Here is a 20,634-nt window from a genome sequence, read left to right as displayed (position 1 = left end):
CGAGTAGTGATAGTTATGACCCTGCAATTGCACTACTGGGTATTTACCCCAAAGATACGGATGTAGTGAAAAGAAGGGCCATCTGTACCCCAATGTTTATAGCAGCAATGGCTACGGTCGCCAAACTGTGGAAAGAACCAAGATGCCCTTCAACAGATGAATGGATAAGGAAGATGTGGTCCATATACACAATGGAGTATTATGCCTCCATCAGAAAGGATGAATACCCAACTTTTGTAGCAACATGGACGGGACTGGAAGAGATTATGCTGAGTGAAATAAGTCAAAGAGAGAGAGTCAATTATCATATGGTTTCACTTATTTGTGGAGCATAACAAATAACATGGAGGACATGGGGAGATGGAGAGGAGAGGGAGTTGAGGGAAACTGGAAGGGGAGATGAACCATGAGAGACTATGGACTCTGAAAAACAACCTGAGGGTTTTGAAGGGGCGGGGGGTGGGAGGTTGGAGAACCAGGTGGTGGGTATTAGGGAGGGCACGCATTGCATGGAGCACTGGGTGTGGTACAAAAACAATGAATACTGTTACACTGAAAAGAAAAAAAAATTTTAAAAAAAGAGTAGTGATAGTTATTTCTGATTCGAGAGTAGGATTTTGGGGGTGCCTGGGTGGCTCAGAGGGTTAAGCCTCTGCCTTCGACTCAGGTCATGATTTCAGGGTCTTGGGATGAAGCCCCACATTGGGTTCTCTGCTCGGCAGGGAGCCTACTCCCCCCTCACTCTCTCTCTCTGCCTGCCTCTCTGCCTACTGGTGATCTCTGTGTGTGTGTGTCAAATAAATAAATGAAATCTTTAAAAAAAAAAAAAAGAGTAGGATTTTGGAAATGTATGAGGGAAAAAGTTGGTACTCTGTCCTGAGAATCTAAAACAGGATATTGTGAGAAATGACCTCAATTTACAAGAACTAAAAGGGTAGAGAAGCAGATGAGAAACCTTACAATTTCCCATACATTTAGACATTTGTTTAGTTTTGTTGGAAAATTTTAGTTGTTCCCATTGACTAAATTTTCCCAAAACATGTGATTTTTCAACATGAAAGGAAGTATTTTTTAAAAAAGGGAAACATATTGAAACTGTCTTCTTTTTTCTTCTCTTTTAGTGGTATCTTTTGCAGACAGATTCTCCTAAAGCAAGGGTGAGGTTCTCCTATGTACTTCCTCCTGTCCATTTGCATCCCCACTCACTGATCATTTCCAGAGGTGAACATTATGCAAGTCCTAATGCAAAACAGGAGTGTTTCGGGAACATTATCTGTTTCCCTCACAGAATCTCCCCACATCTGGTTCAGCCCTGAAGCTGATTTTCCCAACTCCAGTTGTCCCAAGCATGCAGAGGACACAGAATATTTCCAGAATTCCATGGATCATTTTTGGCTTCTCGTAGGGATAAGTTGTAGTTAATCGAGCAAGAACAAACCAGTCTGAAGTATAGGCTGAATCCAGTTCAGAAATAATTTAGATATGCCTTAAAAGGAACCCTCCCAAGCCTTCATCTCCACCAAGATAACTTGAACATGAAACTATTACAGGTAGGGCAAAGATTGCCCAGAAACTCTTTGTTTTCCATTCTATTAGCAAATTGAAAAGCAGAGCTCACTTGGAACTTCTCTAAGCAAAGGATGCATTATTAGGGGCAACAAATTACTGATTCTCTAGTTAAAGAGAAATATGTTAACCCATATCTTGCCAGAATAATAATAGTAACTTACTATATGCCAGACACTATTCTCAACTTTTTTTCATATTAGTTCCCACAACAATCTTTAAAATAGTAACTATTGTTATACACATTTTATAGATGAGGAAAGTAAGACACAAGTTTACATAGGTAGTAAGTGGCAGAGCCATTATTTAATCTTAAACAATCTGGTTCCAGCATTTATCTTATTAACCACCATTCTTTTCTTCCTGGGAAGGAGAGGCTGAGTTGATTGAGGGGCCAATGTTATAATGATATAATGTTATCATGTTATAATGTTATAATGATAGATCCAAGATATTTCACGTATGCATGTGTGCATGTATAAAATTACATGGTCCTGGGTGCCTTTGGCTCAGGTCATGATCCCAGGGTCCTGGGATGGAGCCCCGCATCAGGCTTTTTGCTCAGCAGGGAGCCTGCTTCCCCTGCTCTCTCTGTGCCTGTCTCTCCGCCCACTTGTGATCTCTGTCTGTCAAATAAATAAATAAAATCTTTTAAAAAATTAAAAAATAAAATTACATAGTCCAGTTTGAACTTCTAGTAAGGATATTTTTAATCATACTACTAACATATTTAAATTTGCAAGTAAACATGACAATGTTCTTAAATAGCATTCATTTCTTTTTCTGTCAGGTGAATTGATGAAAATATCAAATTCTGAATTGAGGATACAAATTTGTAAGTGTATTATTGACTTTTATCATGCAGAACCACCAAAGAAGCATATTACAGGTGAAGTTTTCAATAGTCTTTTGGTAATAACTTATGTCTATAAAATAATATTCTTTCTCATTCTCTTTGAACTTGGAAAGACACAGTGGGATTGATGCAAGCTGGCTAGCTCCAAGGACCCAGAAGTGTTCCCATAGGACTGGCCAAAAGGGTCCTTGGCTCTGTGCAGGATAGGAATCAAACACAAGCCAAGTCGAAGTGAGAGCAGAGTTTATTGAAGACATAGAGAAAGTGTAGATATGGACAGAGCGGAAGACTTAGAAAGGAAAGAAGAGTGAGTCTTGACTTTACTTGGGGCCTGTGGTTTTTATTGAAGATTGTGGTCAGGTGCACCTGACTTCTCAGCCTTTCAGAAACGATAGGTGTCTCCATTAAGTCACTTATGACCCTGAGCCAGGGGTCTTGATGAGTCAGTATTCTTGGAAAATGTTTATGATGACTCCGCCCAATTACTCTTCAGACATTGTCTGTTCTGCTAGAAGACTCCAAAGAAATAATTAAATCCTTGAACTTTATAAGGAGCACATACATCATTATATATTATATATATAATATATTAAATTTAATTAATATAATATATATTAAGTTTAATGAATCAATTCAAAATTGACTCATTATTTGGCCTTTTATAGAAAAATTTTGTCTATCCTTGTGCTATACAATTTCAAAATGCCAAACTTTTTTTAAAGTTCTTATTGCAGTTGTTTAATAATATTACTCATTCCTTTGTCTGAACATAGATGGTTACTGTGTGAGAAAACTGTACGTATTTATTAACTAATTGTTGTTAGGTTACCAGCAAGCAAATTCGTCATATAAGATTAAGATGGCTGAGGTCAGTGGATTGGCAAAAACAATGGTCGAATCATTGACCTTACTTGAAAATCAACTTGTTGAGAAACTTTGGGTACTTAAAGCTCTCCAACATCTTTCAACTTCTGGTTTGTATATTATTAACTTTAAATACTTCATTCTCAACTATTTTTGTTTCTATCCAACGGTGTCAAGACTGTACAACATAAATAATTTCTAAATTTATTTTCAGAAGTTAATTGCACTTTAATGATGAAAGCACAAGCAGCCAGAGAAATCTGTGCTCACCTCAATGACCAAGACCCCTCTGGACAGCTTCTGTTTCGTTCATCAGAAATACTTTGGAATTTATTGGAAAAATCTCCAAAAGAAGAAACCATACAACAACTTAGTAACTTGGAATGTTTGCTGTAAGTAAGTGGTTAGATAGGAATGTTTTTTAACCTTAAAATGAAAGCCAGTAACATAACTAACATCTTTGTTTGAATTTGTGTTCAATTAGGCTTTTGAGTCATGTCCATTTTTAGTGATGTCCTATGGTTCAGGACATCATTTTTATGTTGTGGTGTAAATGCATCTTTGCAATAGCAAGCTGGTTTTTGTTTTTTGTTTTTCCTATTTGTAAAGCTTTTAAAGTAGCTTATTAACAAAGCTAAATTATGTCTTTGAATAAGTATAAAATGCGTTAGACATTTAAAAGAACTATTTCATTTGTTCATTCAGCAACCTATTTTTTTAAGATTTTATTTATTTATTTATTTGTCAGAGAGAGAGAGAACGCACAAGCAGGCAGAGGCAGAGAGAGCAGACTCCCTGTGGGACAAGGAGTCCGATGTGGGACTCGATCCCAGGACCCTGGGACCATGGCCCGAGCCAAAGGCTGTGGTTTAACCCACTGAGCCACCCAGGTGTCCCCAGTAACCTATTTTTAAATACTTACTCTCTTCCAGATATTGCAGTAAGCATTAGCAATAAAATATAAGTGAGTCTTTAAGTAACTTATCCATTTATTCATCAAATAATTATTGTCTTCTCTGTACCAACTTCAGTATTGGGCCATAGAAATACAAAAGAAAGCAATGCAGACATGATCTCTGCTTTCATGGAATTTACATTATTATTAGGAGATAGACAAGTAAACAGACAACTAAATGCTATGAAATAGACTATCACAGTGCTACATGTTCTCTAGAAAAGAGTGATTCAGCATACCCAATCCAATTGATTTAAATCACATAGGATATTTATGGGCTTATATAACTACAAGGTCAAGGATAAAACTGGTTTCATGTGCTCAGCAAATAACAAGATATGGGCCTTCATCATCCCTCTATAGTTTTCCACTGTGTTAGCTTTATTCCCAAGATCCACATAGTGAGACCTAACAAGTTGAGGTTCACACAATCACAACCCCAAATCAAGCAGAAGAGAAGACTTGCTCTTCTGAAAGGCCAAAGAAAGTTCTTTGAATTGAGTCCCTATTGGTCCTGAGTGGTCTGGGTTGGCCATATGCCATTCCAGATTTGAATTACTAGTGACAGAGAAATGCTCTGGCTAAAAGGAAGCTAAAAGCATCTTCGTAAGACCAAAAGGGTAAATGCCTAAATAAAAATAAGGGTACTATTATCATAAGAAGGGCAAGCAAGGGGCACCAGTCTTTCTCAATCAGAAGAGCATTCAACTCTTGACCTTGGGGTTATGAGTTCAAGCCCCACACTGGGTGTAGAGATTACTTAAAAAAAATAAAATCTTTTTAAAAAGACGAAGAAGAAGGGCAAATGAGTGCTTGGAAGCAAACCAGCAAATGCCCAAACCAACAAATGTCCACAGAACGTGACCCAGACTTGGAGAGTTAATAAATACTTCCTGATGAACCCTAATTTGGTATCTGAATGATAAATATGAACTGGCAACACAGAAGAGTTTTGCATTCAGAGAGCATCCTAGACAGGGGAACAGAAGTGAAAATAGAATTTGGCAAAAGAAAAAAGAAAAAAACCCTGGAAGGTACTGAATATATTGAGAGTAGAAAATAGAATAGTGAGAGATGAAGTTAACAGTGTTAGGAGGGACCATAACATGAAAGGCTTGATAAGCCTTGGTAAGGGGGTAGGACTTTTTAATCTTAAGAACAAAGAAAAGCCTTTAAGTAGTTTAAAAAGGAAAATGATATGAATGGATCTTTATTTTAGAGCAGTCACTTTGCCCACAGGTATAGATTTGGATGGATGGATTCTTATCTGAGACTTGACTCCTATGGCAGATTTAGAAATGTAGAAAAGATCAGAAATACTTCAAAATGAATAGTATGATATAAAAAGGGAATTTTATTGATAAACACTTAAGTAGCATTTACAAAGAAATATGGTTTTAAAGATCTGATTTTACTTTCCAGGGCTTTGAAGGAAGTATTTAAAAATCTGTTTATGAGAGGTTTTAGTCATTATGATCGTCAGCTTAGAAATGATATATTAGTAATCACTACAATTATAGCTCAAAATCCTGGAACACCAATGATCGTAAGTATGAGTCAAATTGCATGAATTTTAATTGTGGGAATAGCTTGAATGGGGGGAAGGAGTCCTAAACAATGTTGTAATGTTTATGAACTTAGTTAGTTATGATAGCAAGATATTTTGTAATTTCATTATGGTCACCAGTAATTCTGCCAGTTCTTTGCAACCTTTTGTAAACTTGAGATTCTCTTCATATTTTATAATTTGCTTACATATATGCTATGTATGATGTGTTTCTTTCCTTGCTGGTGGTATGAGTTTATATCTGGCACCATTTCTCTTTCACCTAAAGAATTTCCTTTCTCATTTCTTATGATGCAGATCTGCTAGCCGCTGGGAACAAATTCTCTTAATTTCTTTATCTAAATACATCTTTAATTCAGCCTAATTATTGAAGTGTATGTTCACAGAATATTGAATTCTAGTTTGAACACTTTCTTCTTTTACCACTTTAAGATACTGTTTTGCTGTCTTCTGGCCTCATGTTTCTTATCAGAAGTATTTGTTTTTTCAATTTGTTTCCCCATGGACAATGTATCATTTTGCTTTCTGGTTGTTTTTTAAGATTTTCACTCTACCTTTGGTTTCCAGCAGTTTTACTATTATGTGCCAAGATGTGATTTTCTTTGTATTTATCCTGCTTAAGATTCATTCATAGGGCTTCCTGAGCATGTAAACTGACTAAATTTAGAAAATTTTTTGATCATATTCTGTAAGTATTTTTATCAGCCCCATTCTCTCTCTCTCCTCTTCTGTAATTCAGATTACATGCATGTTTGTCGTGAGACCTGTTCACATTTTTTCAATTTTTCTCTCTATTCTTCAGATTTAATAATTTGTATTGGTCTATACATCTAAATTCACTGACTTTTTCCCCCTGTCATCTTCATTCTGTTATTAATCCCATCCAGTGCATTTTTATTCCAGATGTTGTCTTTTTTAGTTTTTAAATTTTTGTTTCCTTTTTATAGTTTCTATTTCTCTGCTGAGAGTTCCTGTCTTTCTGTTTATTAAGAGCATTTTTACTGTAGATTCTGGTGTACTCCTCTGAAAAGTATTTATTCTTTCATAGGCTACTCATCCCTATGGCAAATAGCAGGTCAAATCTCAGTTCATTTCTTTCAGTCTTACCTAGGATGCTTGAGTATTCCCTGCCATGGCATGATTCAGGCATTAGCCAGAGGTCTGGGAGTTTATACACAGAAGTTGAAGTTCCCTTTCTGTGGTTCTCTCCTTTATGGGATTTCCCCCTTCACTTTCCAGTAGCAATAGTTGCCCTGAGAGTACCTCTGCCCTCTGAATATTCAAACCACTAAGATAACAGCTTTACCCTGAGTTGCAGGATCTACACAAGGTGTGGACTAGGTCCTGGCCTCGGTCTAAATACCTTTTTTTTTTTTTTTTTTACAAAAGGGAAACCCATGCAGTGCCATCTCTTGTCTTCAAAGTTCTGACTCCCCTCCAGTATCTGCTTGGTTTTCATCACAAGACAGTTGTTTTTATATTTTGTTCAGAGTTTATAATTGTTACCTTCAGGAAGACTTCTCATTGGAGCTACTCTGCCATCCCAGAAGCTAAGCCTCGGCATATTTTATAATGTAAAAATCACTGAATGATTGACATCCCAGAGTAGAGCTCTTTGGCAATGATATCCATATAGCCACACACTTTCTAAGTTGTATTTAAAGGAAATTTGTGAGGGGCGCCTGGGTGGCTCAGTGGGTTAAAGCCTCTGCCTTCAGCTCAGGTCATGATCCCAGGGTCCTGGGATCGAGCCCCGCATCGGGCTCTCTGCTCCCCGGGGAGCCTGTTTCTCTTTCTCTCTTTCTCTGCCTGCCTCTCTGCCTACTTGTGATCTCTGTCTGTCAAATAAATAAATAAAATCTTTTAAAAAAATAAATACGGACGCCTGGGTGGCTCAGTGGTTAGGCCTCTGCCTTCAGCTCAGGTCATGATCCCAGGGTCCTGGGATCGAGCCCCACATCAGGCTCTCTGCTCCATGGGGAGCCTGCTTTCTTCTCTCTCTCTGCCTGCCTCTCTGCCTACTTGTGATCTCTGTCAAATAAATTAATAAAATCTAAAATAAATAAATAATAAAGGAAATTTGTGAATGAAGGGTTCAACCCCATATCAATGGTTATCAGATAAAACTTATAATGTGTAAATGGGGCAACAATTCTATCTAGCTTTCTAGTCAAGGCTGCAATGCATGGGTAAACCTATATGTGTCTTTGGAAGCTCCTGCTTAGTTAATAAATTCTCATTAGCATCCTTGCAAACATTCAGGTTAATTTTATGAGTCAAATAACATCTTCACATTTAAAGAAGCCATATGGATCCTAAAGCAGTAGCACTGTAACACTGCAAGCTCAAAAACCTAGGGGCTTGCCCCTCTAAACTCTCCCGAATTATAAAGTCCAGCTAGGATATCTGTGGCAGAAATGTGTTCTCTCATGCTGAAATGTTTGCAATTCTGGTTATTCTTCAGGGCTTTTTATGTTAAGTAGGACCCGTTAGACCTGACAAAACCTTTCACATAATGAGAGTGGTTGGGGTCAAGGTGGGAGGGGGGCTGTTTAAGAAGAAAAGCTGCTGAAACTAACCGTATCTTTCATCCTTATTTTGTCACTTAAAGGTATAATATGATAATGAATTAGAAAAGTAATTTGTAGTCTTAACACATTTTGAGTAATTACCAAATTTTAGTCAGCATCTTATAATATACTCATAGAATAATATAAAAATATTTCTTAGAACCAACAGAAGGTTATATTATAAGTTTATCTGGCTATATGTTTCCTGCTTTCATCCCTTTCTATTATTAGTACTTTATGAATTCAAATGAATGACAAGGGGAATCTGATAAAGTTAATTAAGTATTAGGTAAATATTAGCATCTATAATTTCCATCTAATTCAATCATTCTTCTATGTATTTATATTAGGAATGTGGCTTTACCAGGGATTTGATACTATTTGCAACCTTTACTGAAGGTAAAAACCATAAAACTTTCAACCTATAATTATCTTGATGAGTCTTATACATTATTTATCTGTTACTTTTATTTTCTTTTTTTCCCCCTCACAGTTAAAAGTCAAAATCCTTTGGTAAAAGGTCTTAAGCTTTCTAATTCCTATGAAGATTTTGAATTGAAGAAATTGCTATTCAATATAATTGTGATCTTATGTAAAGATTTACCTACTATACAGGTAAAAAAAATAACCAAAATTAAAGCTAAAGTGTCTCACTTTGTAGTATAACTTTTTTAAAGCCATGACTGCAAATCTTTCATCAACCCATATGTTTACCATAGAAAGTAACTCTGGTCAGAATTTCATCTTATCAAAATTTCTTCTGCTTATCTGTTAATAAACAGTGAATTTACCAAATTTAAACCATATAAACCAAGAAAGGCAGGAGAACATTGTAAATTTATTTATGTATTTAGATCTCCAGGATAAGAAAACATAATATGAAAGAAAACCCATATAGGCCCATCTAGCCTAATAGGCTACCTCTGACCATATTGTAGTTAAAGCTTTAGTCAGGCGGAATGCAGTGCTATCATTTTTCAGCAATGTGATCCTGAATAAGCTGTTTAGTTTCTGTAAATCCCAGATTTTTAAAAATGTTTTATTTATTTATTTGAGAAAGAAGGGAGAGCACAAGTAGGTGGAGCAGTAGCAGAGGGAGAGGGAGAAACAGGCTTCCCACTAAGCAGGGAGCCTGAGGCATGGCTCCTGGGATCATGACCTGAGATGAAGGCAGATGCTTAACCAACTGAGTCACCCAGTTGCCCCAATCCCAGATATCTTAATTTCAAAATGAGGATAACACCTATCTCATGGAATTATTATGAGGGTTAAGAGAGCTCAGATTTTTTGGTAATACCACTTTGAGCAACACACACATATATACACACTAAAATATGTTCAGAGAAGGAAAAAAAATTGTCTTTGTTTTTACAGTTATAACTTTATTAATGATATCAAAAATATACACTCTATAGAATCTAAATGTATTTTCTGAAATGCCAAATAGAATATAGTTACATAAAATATGGTTTAATTAGTACAGTGAAGTATTATGTAACTATTAAAATCTCTCTGGAGACAAAATGTACACGACAGTTTAAAAACCACTTTAGTTAATAACAGAGTCAAATGGTATAAAGAATATGGTGAGCTTCTTGGGGCACCTGGGTGGCTCAGTGGGTTAAAGCCTCTGCCTTCAGCTCGGGTCACGATCTCAGGGTCCTGGGATCGAGCCCCACATAGGGCTCTCTGCTCAGCAGGGAGCCTGCCTTCCCCCTCTCTCTCTGCCTGCCTCTCTGCCTACTTGTGATTTCTATCTGTCAAATTAATTAAAAAAAAAAAAAAAGAATATGGTGAGCTTCTTAAAGCACTGTGTGAGCAGTGGAATCAACTCATTTTTTTTATGTCATTTGTTTGTGGCCCAATAATTGTAGTGATAACGAATATGTGTACTGTTATTTGTGGTTCATGGAGTATTTTGAAAATATTATCCACTTAATATTTATAGTAATGCTAGAACTAGCTGTTGTTCTTATTTCTGCTTTCTCCATTCTAAATCTTGCCTTCATTCCCTGTGGACTAGTAGAAAATTTAGAAAAGTTCATAGATGTTATTGTAAAAAAGTCTTTATAAAATAATGCCAAGTGAAACTGAATAGAATATGGCACATCATCTGTTGCCATCCTGTGAACCATATATAAGCATCAATCAGAATCAGCCATAATATTAACTACAATGTCATGATAGCTATGCATTTTTCTCTTTTATTGAAATCATGGATTCAGTACAATTTTGAATTTCTAAGCATGTAATTATAAATATGGCGTGTGACCTGAGCGGCTTTGGTTGACTAGAATTTTTGTATAAGTTCTGTTACAACTGCTTAAAAATTAGCCACAGTCATTATTTTGGAAAAATAGATACTTTTATAGTGTACAGTTGAGACTGTGAAATGTTTCTTTTTCAAAAATGAAGGGAAGAGAGAATATATCAGCAGTTTATTTGCCCCCAATTTTCTGTTTCTTTGGTTTGATCATAAGCAGGAGTCAAATTATATATATAAGCATAGACAAAAAAAATTAACACTTATTTATATTATTGTCAGCTAGAGAGTGCATATCTGAGATAAGGGGATCACAGCCAACTTGTTGTTTTTGTTTTGTTTTGTTTTGTTTTTGGTACTTAATGTAGGTTGGCATCTTTAGGAAGGAAATTTTTAAAAAATGACCCTAATAAAACATCACACTGGAAATCTTTAATTTTCTTAGATTAAATAAAATTGTTTTAATTATGTTTCTAACACAGTAGTTTTTCCCCTTCCTCATAGCTATTAATTGACGGCAAAGTTATCTTGGCTTTGTTTACCTATGTTAAAAAGCCTGAGAAACACAAGATAATGGAATGGTCTGCAGCACAGTATGAAGAATTACAACTGCATGCAATTGCCACTTTGTCATCAGTGGCTCCTTTATTAACAGAAGAGTATATGTTGTGTCAGGGAAATGCTCGAGTCCTTGCATTTCTAGAATGGTGTGAGAGTGAAGGTGAGTGATACCTATCAAAATTCTAATTTACATATTTCAATTGAACTCTCAATATATGCATAGAAAAAATAAATAAAATTAATTAAAGAAAAGAGAAATAAAAATACATATCTTGTTTCCTGTGATTTTCACATGTTTACTATTGTTTTTAAAGAAAAAAATCTGAGATTTCATTTAAAGTCAGACACAGTAAACATCATAACTGTAATTGATACTTACCTCTCAGTAAAAGAAATCATTCATATAACCTGATTTAAATTTTTGTAGCATTAGGCTTATCCAACAATTATACTAAGTCCTGGAAATATTTTAAAGATTTTATTTATTTATTTGACAGAGACAGAGATCACAAGTAGGCAGAGAAGCAGGCGGGGCGGGGGGGGGAAGTAGGCTCCCCGCTGAGCAGAGAGTCTGATGCAGGACTCGATCTCAGGACCCTAAGATCATGATCTGAGCCGAAGGCAGAGGCTTTAACCCACTGAGCCATCCAGGCGCCCCAGTCCTGGAAATATTTTAATCATTCATTCAACAAATATTTGTTGAGTGCCTACTAGGTACTAATATTGTTTTAACTGCTAAAGATACATTTATATTCAAAATAAATAAAATCCCTACCTTCACAGAGCTTAAAATTCCCAGCCAGAAGTAATGATTCCACATGTAGTCTACCAAATTATTAGACTACCAATTTGTACAAATATTTTATTATAGCTCTCATCATTCTTAGAAAGGAAATAAGAAATACTTTCTTTAAAAAATGCTTATAAGGGATACTGCATTCTTTTCTGGTAGTTATTTTGCTTTGGAAATAATTTTATATGATACATTTTCAGTAGATCAAGAAAATCATGTATCTGTGAGGATGGAAAAATTATAGCTGATTTTTTTAATTCTCTAGTTTCTAATATGCAGAATTACTAAATTTATTCTTGTTAAATTGCTATGCATTAAATAAAGTAATTATTCTCTATCCTTTATATCATTTATGTTTACAAAAGACTATAAAGCAAAAGAGGAAATGCTGCCTAACATGGGGAAGCCTGATAGCTAACAGTTATTGAGTACTTACTGGATGGTAGGCCTTAAACACCTCACAAGTATTAACTCATTTAGTCCTCACAACAGATCCAGAGGTTGAAGGTACTGTTACTATCCCTGGTGGTCAGATGGGTAGAACTCAATCAGAAAAGTTAAATAACATGTTCTTGGTCACACAGGAAGTGTCAGATGCAGGATTTAGTACATGTAGTCTAGCTCTAGAACCTGCATTCTTAACCCATACACAATACTCAGAAGAGTATTTTTAAATTTTTTTTTAGTTTAAAACATGAAGAACCTTTTAAAGAAGGCATATTACTGTAAAGAAGAAAGGAGAACTTGCCTTGCTGTTTATCAAGACTTACCATAAAGCAATAATAATTTAAACTGTATGGTACTAGATAAGGAACAGACCAATGAAAAAGAATATATGAGGGGTTGGCATTAACAAAGATGTTATTGCCTTCAATAAAAATAAAAATTGGCTTCTTTCACCTTGTTAAAAAAATCAAGTGCAAAATGTATTAAATCCCTAAAAATAAAAAGTTAAACTATAAAATCTTAGAAGAAAACATGGGGAAATATCTTTATGATAACAGGGTAGGAAAATACTTTGATAAACCAGAAGAACTTAAACTATATGGAAAATTAATGCATTTAATAATGTAAAATTTAGAAATGCTGTATGACTAAATCTGAATAAAATAACGATCTACAAATTGAGAGAATACATTTTTGACCCCTGAGACTAATAAAGGATTAGAATCCAGGCTCATAAAGAACTCAAAAAAGAAAATAACTCGGCAAAGAAGTAAATAAAGAATAGAGACTGCCAAGTCACAGACAAAATTTCAAATTTAAAAATAACATTAAAAAATGTTCAACCTTATTGGTAATCAGAGAAACACAAATTAAGATAATAATTAACTGTCATTTCCCATTTAACAGATTGGAAAAATATATTAGTCTTATACATTGTGTCCATATAACCACTTTGAGAAGCAATTTAGGATCTTTGGTAAAATTAAGTGTGGATATACCCTATATGATTCTGGTGTCACATGTGAAACCTTTCTCAGTGGGAATAAGGGGACATAAACCAGAAAGTTCACTGTAACAGAATGTTCATTGTAGCAGTTTGTTCTAGTGAATGGATAAACTGTGATTTATTTATAAAATGATTGCTCAGGGGCACCTGCGTGGCTCATCTGGTTAAGCATCGGACTCTTGATTTCACTCAGGTCATGATCTCAGGGCTGTGAGATTGAGCCTGGCATCAGGCTTCACGCTGGGCATGAAGCTGGCTTAAGATTCTCTCTCCCTCTCTCTCTTCCCATCCCCTCTAAAACAAATAAAATGAATGCTGAAAGCAATTAAATTATTTAGATCTGCTTGTGACTATGTAAATACTTTAAAAAACATAATGTTGAGTAATAGTAGCAAGTTACAAAAGATACACACAAGATGACACATTTGAGTAAAATTTTAAAGCATATTTCTATTCTGGAAATAGGAGGAGAAGGGGGAAAGGATAATATTTATTCCTCTAAAAAAAAAAAACTAGAGTATGACCAAATTTAACATCTGCTTAAACTTAAGGGGTAGATATATAAAGCATCTGATATATTCTGTTCTATTTGAAATGTTTTTGCCTTAAATTTCTTGATGTAAAGTATTAAATTATATTTCTCCACAGATTCCTTCTTTAGCCATGGTAATAGTTTTCATGGTACAGGTGGCCGTGGCAATATGTTTGCCCAGATGCGTTACAGTTTAAGACTCTTGAGAGCCATGGTCTACCTTGAGGATGAGGCTATAAATGATGATCTTTGTGAAAAGGGAACAATTCAGCAACTGATAGGTAAAACACATTTAGTAGAATACTTATAAATTAGAGGTTTTGCTTAAAATGCTTTTTACAAATTTATTTTATCATTCTAGCCTAGAAACTCCTGAATATTCTCTTGGTTTTGTTTCATATTGTTGCTATAAGTCAATTTGTCTTTACTGAAACATCATGATCACTCATTCTGTAAACATCTGTTTATTCCAGATACTATTTCATTTAGGATTATCTTTTTTTTTAATGGCTACTGTTCCCTTCATTTTTCTAGTAATAAGATGACCACATTTTGGCCAGACTTTTGAAGTCATTTAAAAGAGGTAACATTACATTTTCCAGTGCATCTGACATACCAGAACACTAGTGTGCTGGTATATCCAGAAATGTACACAGGAGATTCTTTTCTGTTCTAATATAGCAGGATATCCTTGATTTTCAACTTATAATTCACTATAATGAATCATTTTATCCCCAAAATACATACATGTGAGCTTGGAATAAAGTTCAGAACTGAAAACAAACTATTGTTACCTTTGTTAATTTAAAAATTAATAATCCTCTGGCCCTAACTTTTCCTGACTTTGAAAAGATCTCTTTTGGGGGCACCTGGAGGGCTTAGTTGGTTAAGCAACTGCCTTCGGCTCGGGTCATGATCCTGGAGTCCCAGGATCAAGTCCCACAATGGGCTCCCTGTTCAGCAGAGAGTCTGCTTCTCCCTCTGACCTCTCCCTTCTCATGCCTCTTCTCTCTCAAATAAATAAATAAAATCTTAAAAAAAAAAAAAGATCTATTTTGGTCATACTCAAATTCACTGATTGCCTCATGAGTAAGAGATAATTTGCTGGATGTCAATTAATTATAAACACCTCCACCAAAACTCTTCAATCTGTTAAGCTAAAGTGCCTACTCTTCCATCATTAGTGGAGAGCAGTGGTGCCATTTAATAGCAGTGTCCTTTAAAATAAGGATACTGAAAAGGGTGCTAAGTGAAAATACTTTTTTGATGAGTTTACTGAGGATGACCAAACCTGAAAGTAGATTTTGTGTATGTATGTTTGTGAGTAAAGCAATAGAAAAACTTCTATTGAGTGAAGATACAGAAAAAAACTCTCAAGAGTGAGTGGGGTCCCTACAGTGTTGCCCCCGAAGTAGATTTTATCACTTCCATGCATATTCCATTGTACAGAACTCAGTGTTAAGGTTCCAACCTAACTGGATGGAGTATAGAGAATACTATATTTCGTACGTTCAGATAAGAGTCTGAATCTTACCTGGGTAGGAGGTGTGGGGAGAGAAAGGGGAAAACAAATACAAAAGGGTTCTTTCCTTAGGATTTTTTCCCCTTTAACTTGAAAGAAGCTGATCTTTATCATGTGAGTTCTTAGAGGCAGTGGCCTGCCTTCACTTACTCAGTCTAACAGAGGACTTAAAAAATAGTTTGCTCATCAAATAGTAATTGAATTGTTATTGCAAATGTTTATAATACCTTTTGTGCAGGCACTGGTGTCACAAACATGTATAGAACAGGACACTGTGGACCTTGCCCTTAATGAGAACGGGGAAAAAAAAAGTATATCCTAAAAAGATAGCTTATGTTACCCTACACCATCAGTAAGGCCCCTAGTGAGTAAGACAGAGAATACCACAGAAACCCAGAGGTTTCAGTAGTTTTTAAGGCTAGGTAATCTTGACATGTACCTTTATTATAGAACTTGAGTGTGAGGGTAAAGCTAGTTGTGAGAGGGAAAAGAGGAGATGGTCTTTAAAGCAAGGGAATAGTATAAGCAGAGACATGGTATTAAAATATGTATAACAATGTTTTCAGAGCTAGCTTAAGTGAAGTCAGTTTTATGAAGACATCTATCAACTATACTTCAATTTAAAATAATAAAAAACAGAAATTGGAAAAAATGTTTTATGGAAACAAGTAATATGAGATATAATATGTCTAGTGAAGAGCCAAGTTAAAATTTTGAATAGCATCCTCTTTAGACATGGGGAGCCATTAGTGATTTTGATCAGGGAGCTTATATGTATAGTGCTGTTTTAGGAAAAGGAATCTGGAAGAAATATATCAGATGACTTAGAATAGAACAAGGAGAAAGTAAAGGCAGGAACTAAAGGATACTGAAATATGAAGGAAATAATTAAAAACACAACATCTGTTACAGACAACACAGAAAGTGACATGCCTACACTCAAGTAGGAAGGAAAATGAGAACATCTAGAAAAGAGAAGCAGACCTATGGCCAACCAGTTTGGATTCCTAGATGTTCCTAATAAAGGAGCATAGGCCCATCTGTTCCTGGCATGCTCCTCAACAGAGCCTTCAGCATGCTCAGCTAGCCCCATTAGGGACTGATCTTGCACCTGTCATTCATACTAACAGGTCCAAGAATCATCCCCTCAGGGCCAGTTATGGTAATAAATTGTGATTTCCCTGGCCCTCTTACTTTGGAACATAAGTTCAGCCCTTCCTGGTAATGCCAATGACCCCTTTAATGGAGAAGCAATGATTTTCATTCCTCATTTAAAGCTTAAAGGAAAATTCCTTTTTGCAGCAAAATTGTATTGTGACTGTCATCCCATCAGTGTAAGTGGGTCTTTTCCAGTGTTTCTAAATTTTGAGTAGAAGCAGGGGAGAGATCAAAAGACATGGGAATACTGCTACCTAAAGTTATTGAAAACACCTCCCAGTAGACATAAGGAGAGGACACAGAAAGAAATAACAGGAAGAGAAAATATACTTAGAGAGGTCTTCCACCTTTGCCTAAAATTGACTCTGTTAACCATGAAGAGATGAAGAAGCTGTGATCAGGCATTTTAGTCACATATTTGCAAAACACTCAGCTCTGCCTCATGATGCTCTGCATATTTCTATAAACAGTTTTGTTTGCTGCACAAAGTATCACGTCGTTAGGGCATCTTTTAATAATATTCCATTAATTCTGTACTAAAAATGCTATATATGTGGGGCTACTGGTCGTATTCAGAGCTCAAAGAATCCATTTATCATCTTCTGTCTACAGCTTCTATATAACTGTTCAATTCAAATAGCTCCCTTTAAAATAATTTCTCTAACTGAAATTTTGTAAGAAAGGATTTCTTTTTTTTAAAGAAGGAATTTCAAAACACCAATTGATCAAAATAAAAATACAGTGTCTGATGAGTTTACATTCTTTCAATTTTTCCACACCAGGAGTTTTTAAAAATACAATAAGCAAGTCTAATGACAAAGAAGAAGCCATTGTTTTGGAAATTCAATCTGATATATTACTTATCTTATCTGGTCTTTGTGAACATCATATTCCTAGGAAGGTATGTATGCCTGTGAATCAAAGTTTTGTTCAGATCTTCCAATGACCTAGCACTATAAACTGTTTCTTGGTGTCCATAAATGTTGGTGTTTTTTAATCTTGTGAGGATTTAATTTAATATTCCTTTTTATAAGGAATAAGGATTTTAATATTCCTTTTTATAATATTCCTTTTTATGTATGCAATAAAGTACACATATATATATATATATATATCTTGGGTATATATTTCAGTAGGTTTTGATGAATGTATACACCCATTTAACCAATATCTCAATTAAAACAGAGACAATTGTTACTTCCTATGAAATTCTTTCATGCCACTTAGTAGCTATCCCCCCTATTTGCCTTCAGGTGACCACTGTTCTGATTTCTCTCCCCATAAATAAGTATTGCCTATTCTTTTACTTTATATGAATGGAACCACATTCATATAAATGTGACTTATTCTTTTATATCTGGTCCTGTCATTACCATATTTCTGAAATATACCCCTGTTATTACAGGTATCAGCAGCCCATTCCTTTTTGTTGCTGAGTAGTTCTTTGTTTGAATATACCCAATTTTTTTCTCCATTCCCCTACTGATTAATACTTAGGTTTTATCCATTTGGGACTATATGTATAAACCTTCAGTAAACATTTTTGTAGTAGTCTTTCTGTGGACATAATGCTTTCATTTCTTCTAGATAAATACTGGGGAGTACAATTAATGTTCATTAAGTAGGTATATGTTTTTAAGAAACTGGCAAACAGTTCTTCCAAAGTGACTATCACATTATAAATGCTGTTTTGAGTTTAAACTGGGTTCAGGGTGATGGGTATGTGATGAGCACTGAGTGTTGTATGTAACTGATGAATCATTAAATTCTATACCTGAAACCAATATTATACTGTATGTTAACTAACTGGAATTTAAATAAAAACTTAAAGAAAAAAAATCAGGTTTATACTAGAACTAAAAGTTAGAAAAAAGAGCTTAATTCCCTTTGATCTTTTAAAATTTTGTAACAAACTCTGAGTCTCTAAGTTTGATAATTTAAATAATTTAATAAAAGAATTGGAAAGATAAAAAAAATTTAAATTGTGTAATTTCCAGTAGAGAGATTTTAGGGAGAGGCAACAAGAACAGTAAATGCATACCTAGCTTTGAGCTTTGGTCCAACTTTTTCTTATACTCTGCTACCCTGTGCCTTTCTTCTGGAAAAATACTCATGTCTTGCTTACTGGGTACCAGAACTGAACAACAAAACAGTGAGAAAGGTAATTGGTAAGCAATAAGTAATAACTGGCAATAACTTAATATAAATTACTAAAGGTTTTAGCTACCGTTTATATATTTATTTCTCTCTTGGGAATATTAAAAAGTCTTCCATGATAGAATTTTAGCCTCTTAAATTAGTTTTGCTGCCTCGTATTCATCTGACAGGATATTGGACTACATTCATTATAAAGCAGAAGAAAACCATGGGGTAAGCTTATGGTTTATTTTTTTAAAAAAAGAAAGGGAAAAAACAAAAAAATAGAAAGAGACATTAAGCTGGCATGTTGATTGATGCCATTTCTAAAAATTATTAGCTTTACAATCATTGGTCTTAAATTCCTGTGAGTGCAAATTTGAAAAAAATATTTGTATAAAAATAGCAATGTTGTTCTATTTTTCTGGTATAAAAAGTTTTAGGGGACAGTATGAAACGGGAAAGGATTAGATAATTCCAAAAAATGATTTTAAATAAATCTCTTAGGAAATTTTTGGGACTGAAGGAGTGGATATAATTCTTCATGTAATGAAAACGGACCCCACAAAGTTACAGACTGGATTAGGCTATAATGTACTTCTTCTTAGTACATTGGACAGCATTTGGTGAGTATTACTGTACCCAAGCTAGAACCACAATACAAGAAAATTATTTCTATATTTGTTGATTATATTTAAAGATGATATTTAAGATTTCTATCTAATTTTGAAAAACTACACAAATTTGTAAGAAATAAAGCCTAGAAAAATTAACACTGTAGATTGAATAGTAATAAAAATTAGTCCTCATATGCATGATAAAGGAGGGAAAATTTTTGGTGCTACAATTTCTTCATGGTGTTTGATAGATTTAAATCAGTTGAAATATGTTTCTGTACCATAATTTAAACTTCAGTAAAAATTTACTTGATTTATAAAAAGCGTTCTTCCCTCAAAACCACACCAGAAAGATAACTCTTCCAACACCTTTTCCAATAGTCCAGAAATGACAGTTACCAATGTCCTTTGGAAAGTAATCTTGTCCATAGCCCATTCATAAAACCATTCTTGTATCTAAATTTAAATCCTTGTTTTTATTATTTGAATCCATTCCATTTTGGCCTGGTCTGGAAAAACAAAAGCATCTACTCTTACACATTATTCTTATACTTGAAGACTGTTGAATTCCTCATTCATCTCCTCTTCAAGGAGTTGAAAACCAATTGACTAGGTATTTCCTAAGCAATATTTTTTCCTAAAAGTTTTTTGCATTCCTAAAGGGCAAAAAATAAATCATACATATATACATATGTACATCCTGCTTTTCATAACATAAATTTATAAAATTTTGTCTTGGACAGAATTACTTGACTTTCATATATCATTAACAATTAACACATTTCTTTTGTCCTATATGGGTGGGATTCATGAAAGCCACAATGTAACATATTTGGAGGGGGGAATAATGACTATAGACCTAATACACTATAGATCTAAATGGACCTAACAGGCATACGCAGAATTTTCTACTCAATAGCAGCAGAATACATATTCTTTTTTTTTTAAGATTTTATTTATTTATTTGACAGACAGAGATCACAAGCAGGCAGAGAGGCAGGTCGGGGGGGGGGCAGACTCCCTGCTGAGTAGAGAGCCCTGATTGTGAGGCTTGATCCCAGGACCCTGAAATCATGACCTGAGCCAAAGGCAGAGCCTTAACCCCCTGAGCCACCCAGGTGCCCCTAGAATACATATTCTTTTTAAGTGCTCTCTTATTGTGATTTATATTAAGAAATACATATTTGGTCCATTCCTAGTCCATGGCTCCTAAAACTTTTG

At 34.9% G+C, this 20,634-nt stretch overlaps 1 protein-coding gene across 1 annotated transcript in view; it reads left to right on the top strand.

Annotated features, from left to right (window-relative positions):
• CFAP69 (cilia and flagella associated protein 69) overlaps positions 1-20,634 on the top strand; it is a 52,387-nt gene that overhangs the window by 17,236 nt on the left and 14,517 nt on the right. Inside the window, exons 6-15 of the mRNA XM_046020896.1 lie at positions 2,357-2,455; positions 3,247-3,396; positions 3,501-3,678; positions 5,664-5,787; positions 8,729-8,777; positions 8,872-8,993; positions 11,146-11,362; positions 14,097-14,261; positions 17,443-17,561; positions 19,304-19,422. Coding sequence (XP_045876852.1) covers positions 2,357-2,455; positions 3,247-3,396; positions 3,501-3,678; positions 5,664-5,787; positions 8,729-8,777; positions 8,872-8,993; positions 11,146-11,362; positions 14,097-14,261; positions 17,443-17,561; positions 19,304-19,422 — 1,342 coding nt within the window. The remainder of the gene's footprint in view (positions 1-2,356; positions 2,456-3,246; positions 3,397-3,500; positions 3,679-5,663; positions 5,788-8,728; positions 8,778-8,871; positions 8,994-11,145; positions 11,363-14,096; positions 14,262-17,442; positions 17,562-19,303; positions 19,423-20,634) is intronic.

Source organism: Meles meles, chromosome 10 (genome assembly GCF_922984935.1).
Source record: "Meles meles chromosome 10, mMelMel3.1 paternal haplotype, whole genome shotgun sequence".
NCBI classification, from domain to species: domain Eukaryota; kingdom Metazoa; phylum Chordata; class Mammalia; order Carnivora; family Mustelidae; genus Meles; species Meles meles.
This window is presented reverse-complemented; position numbering and strand designations above follow the sequence as displayed.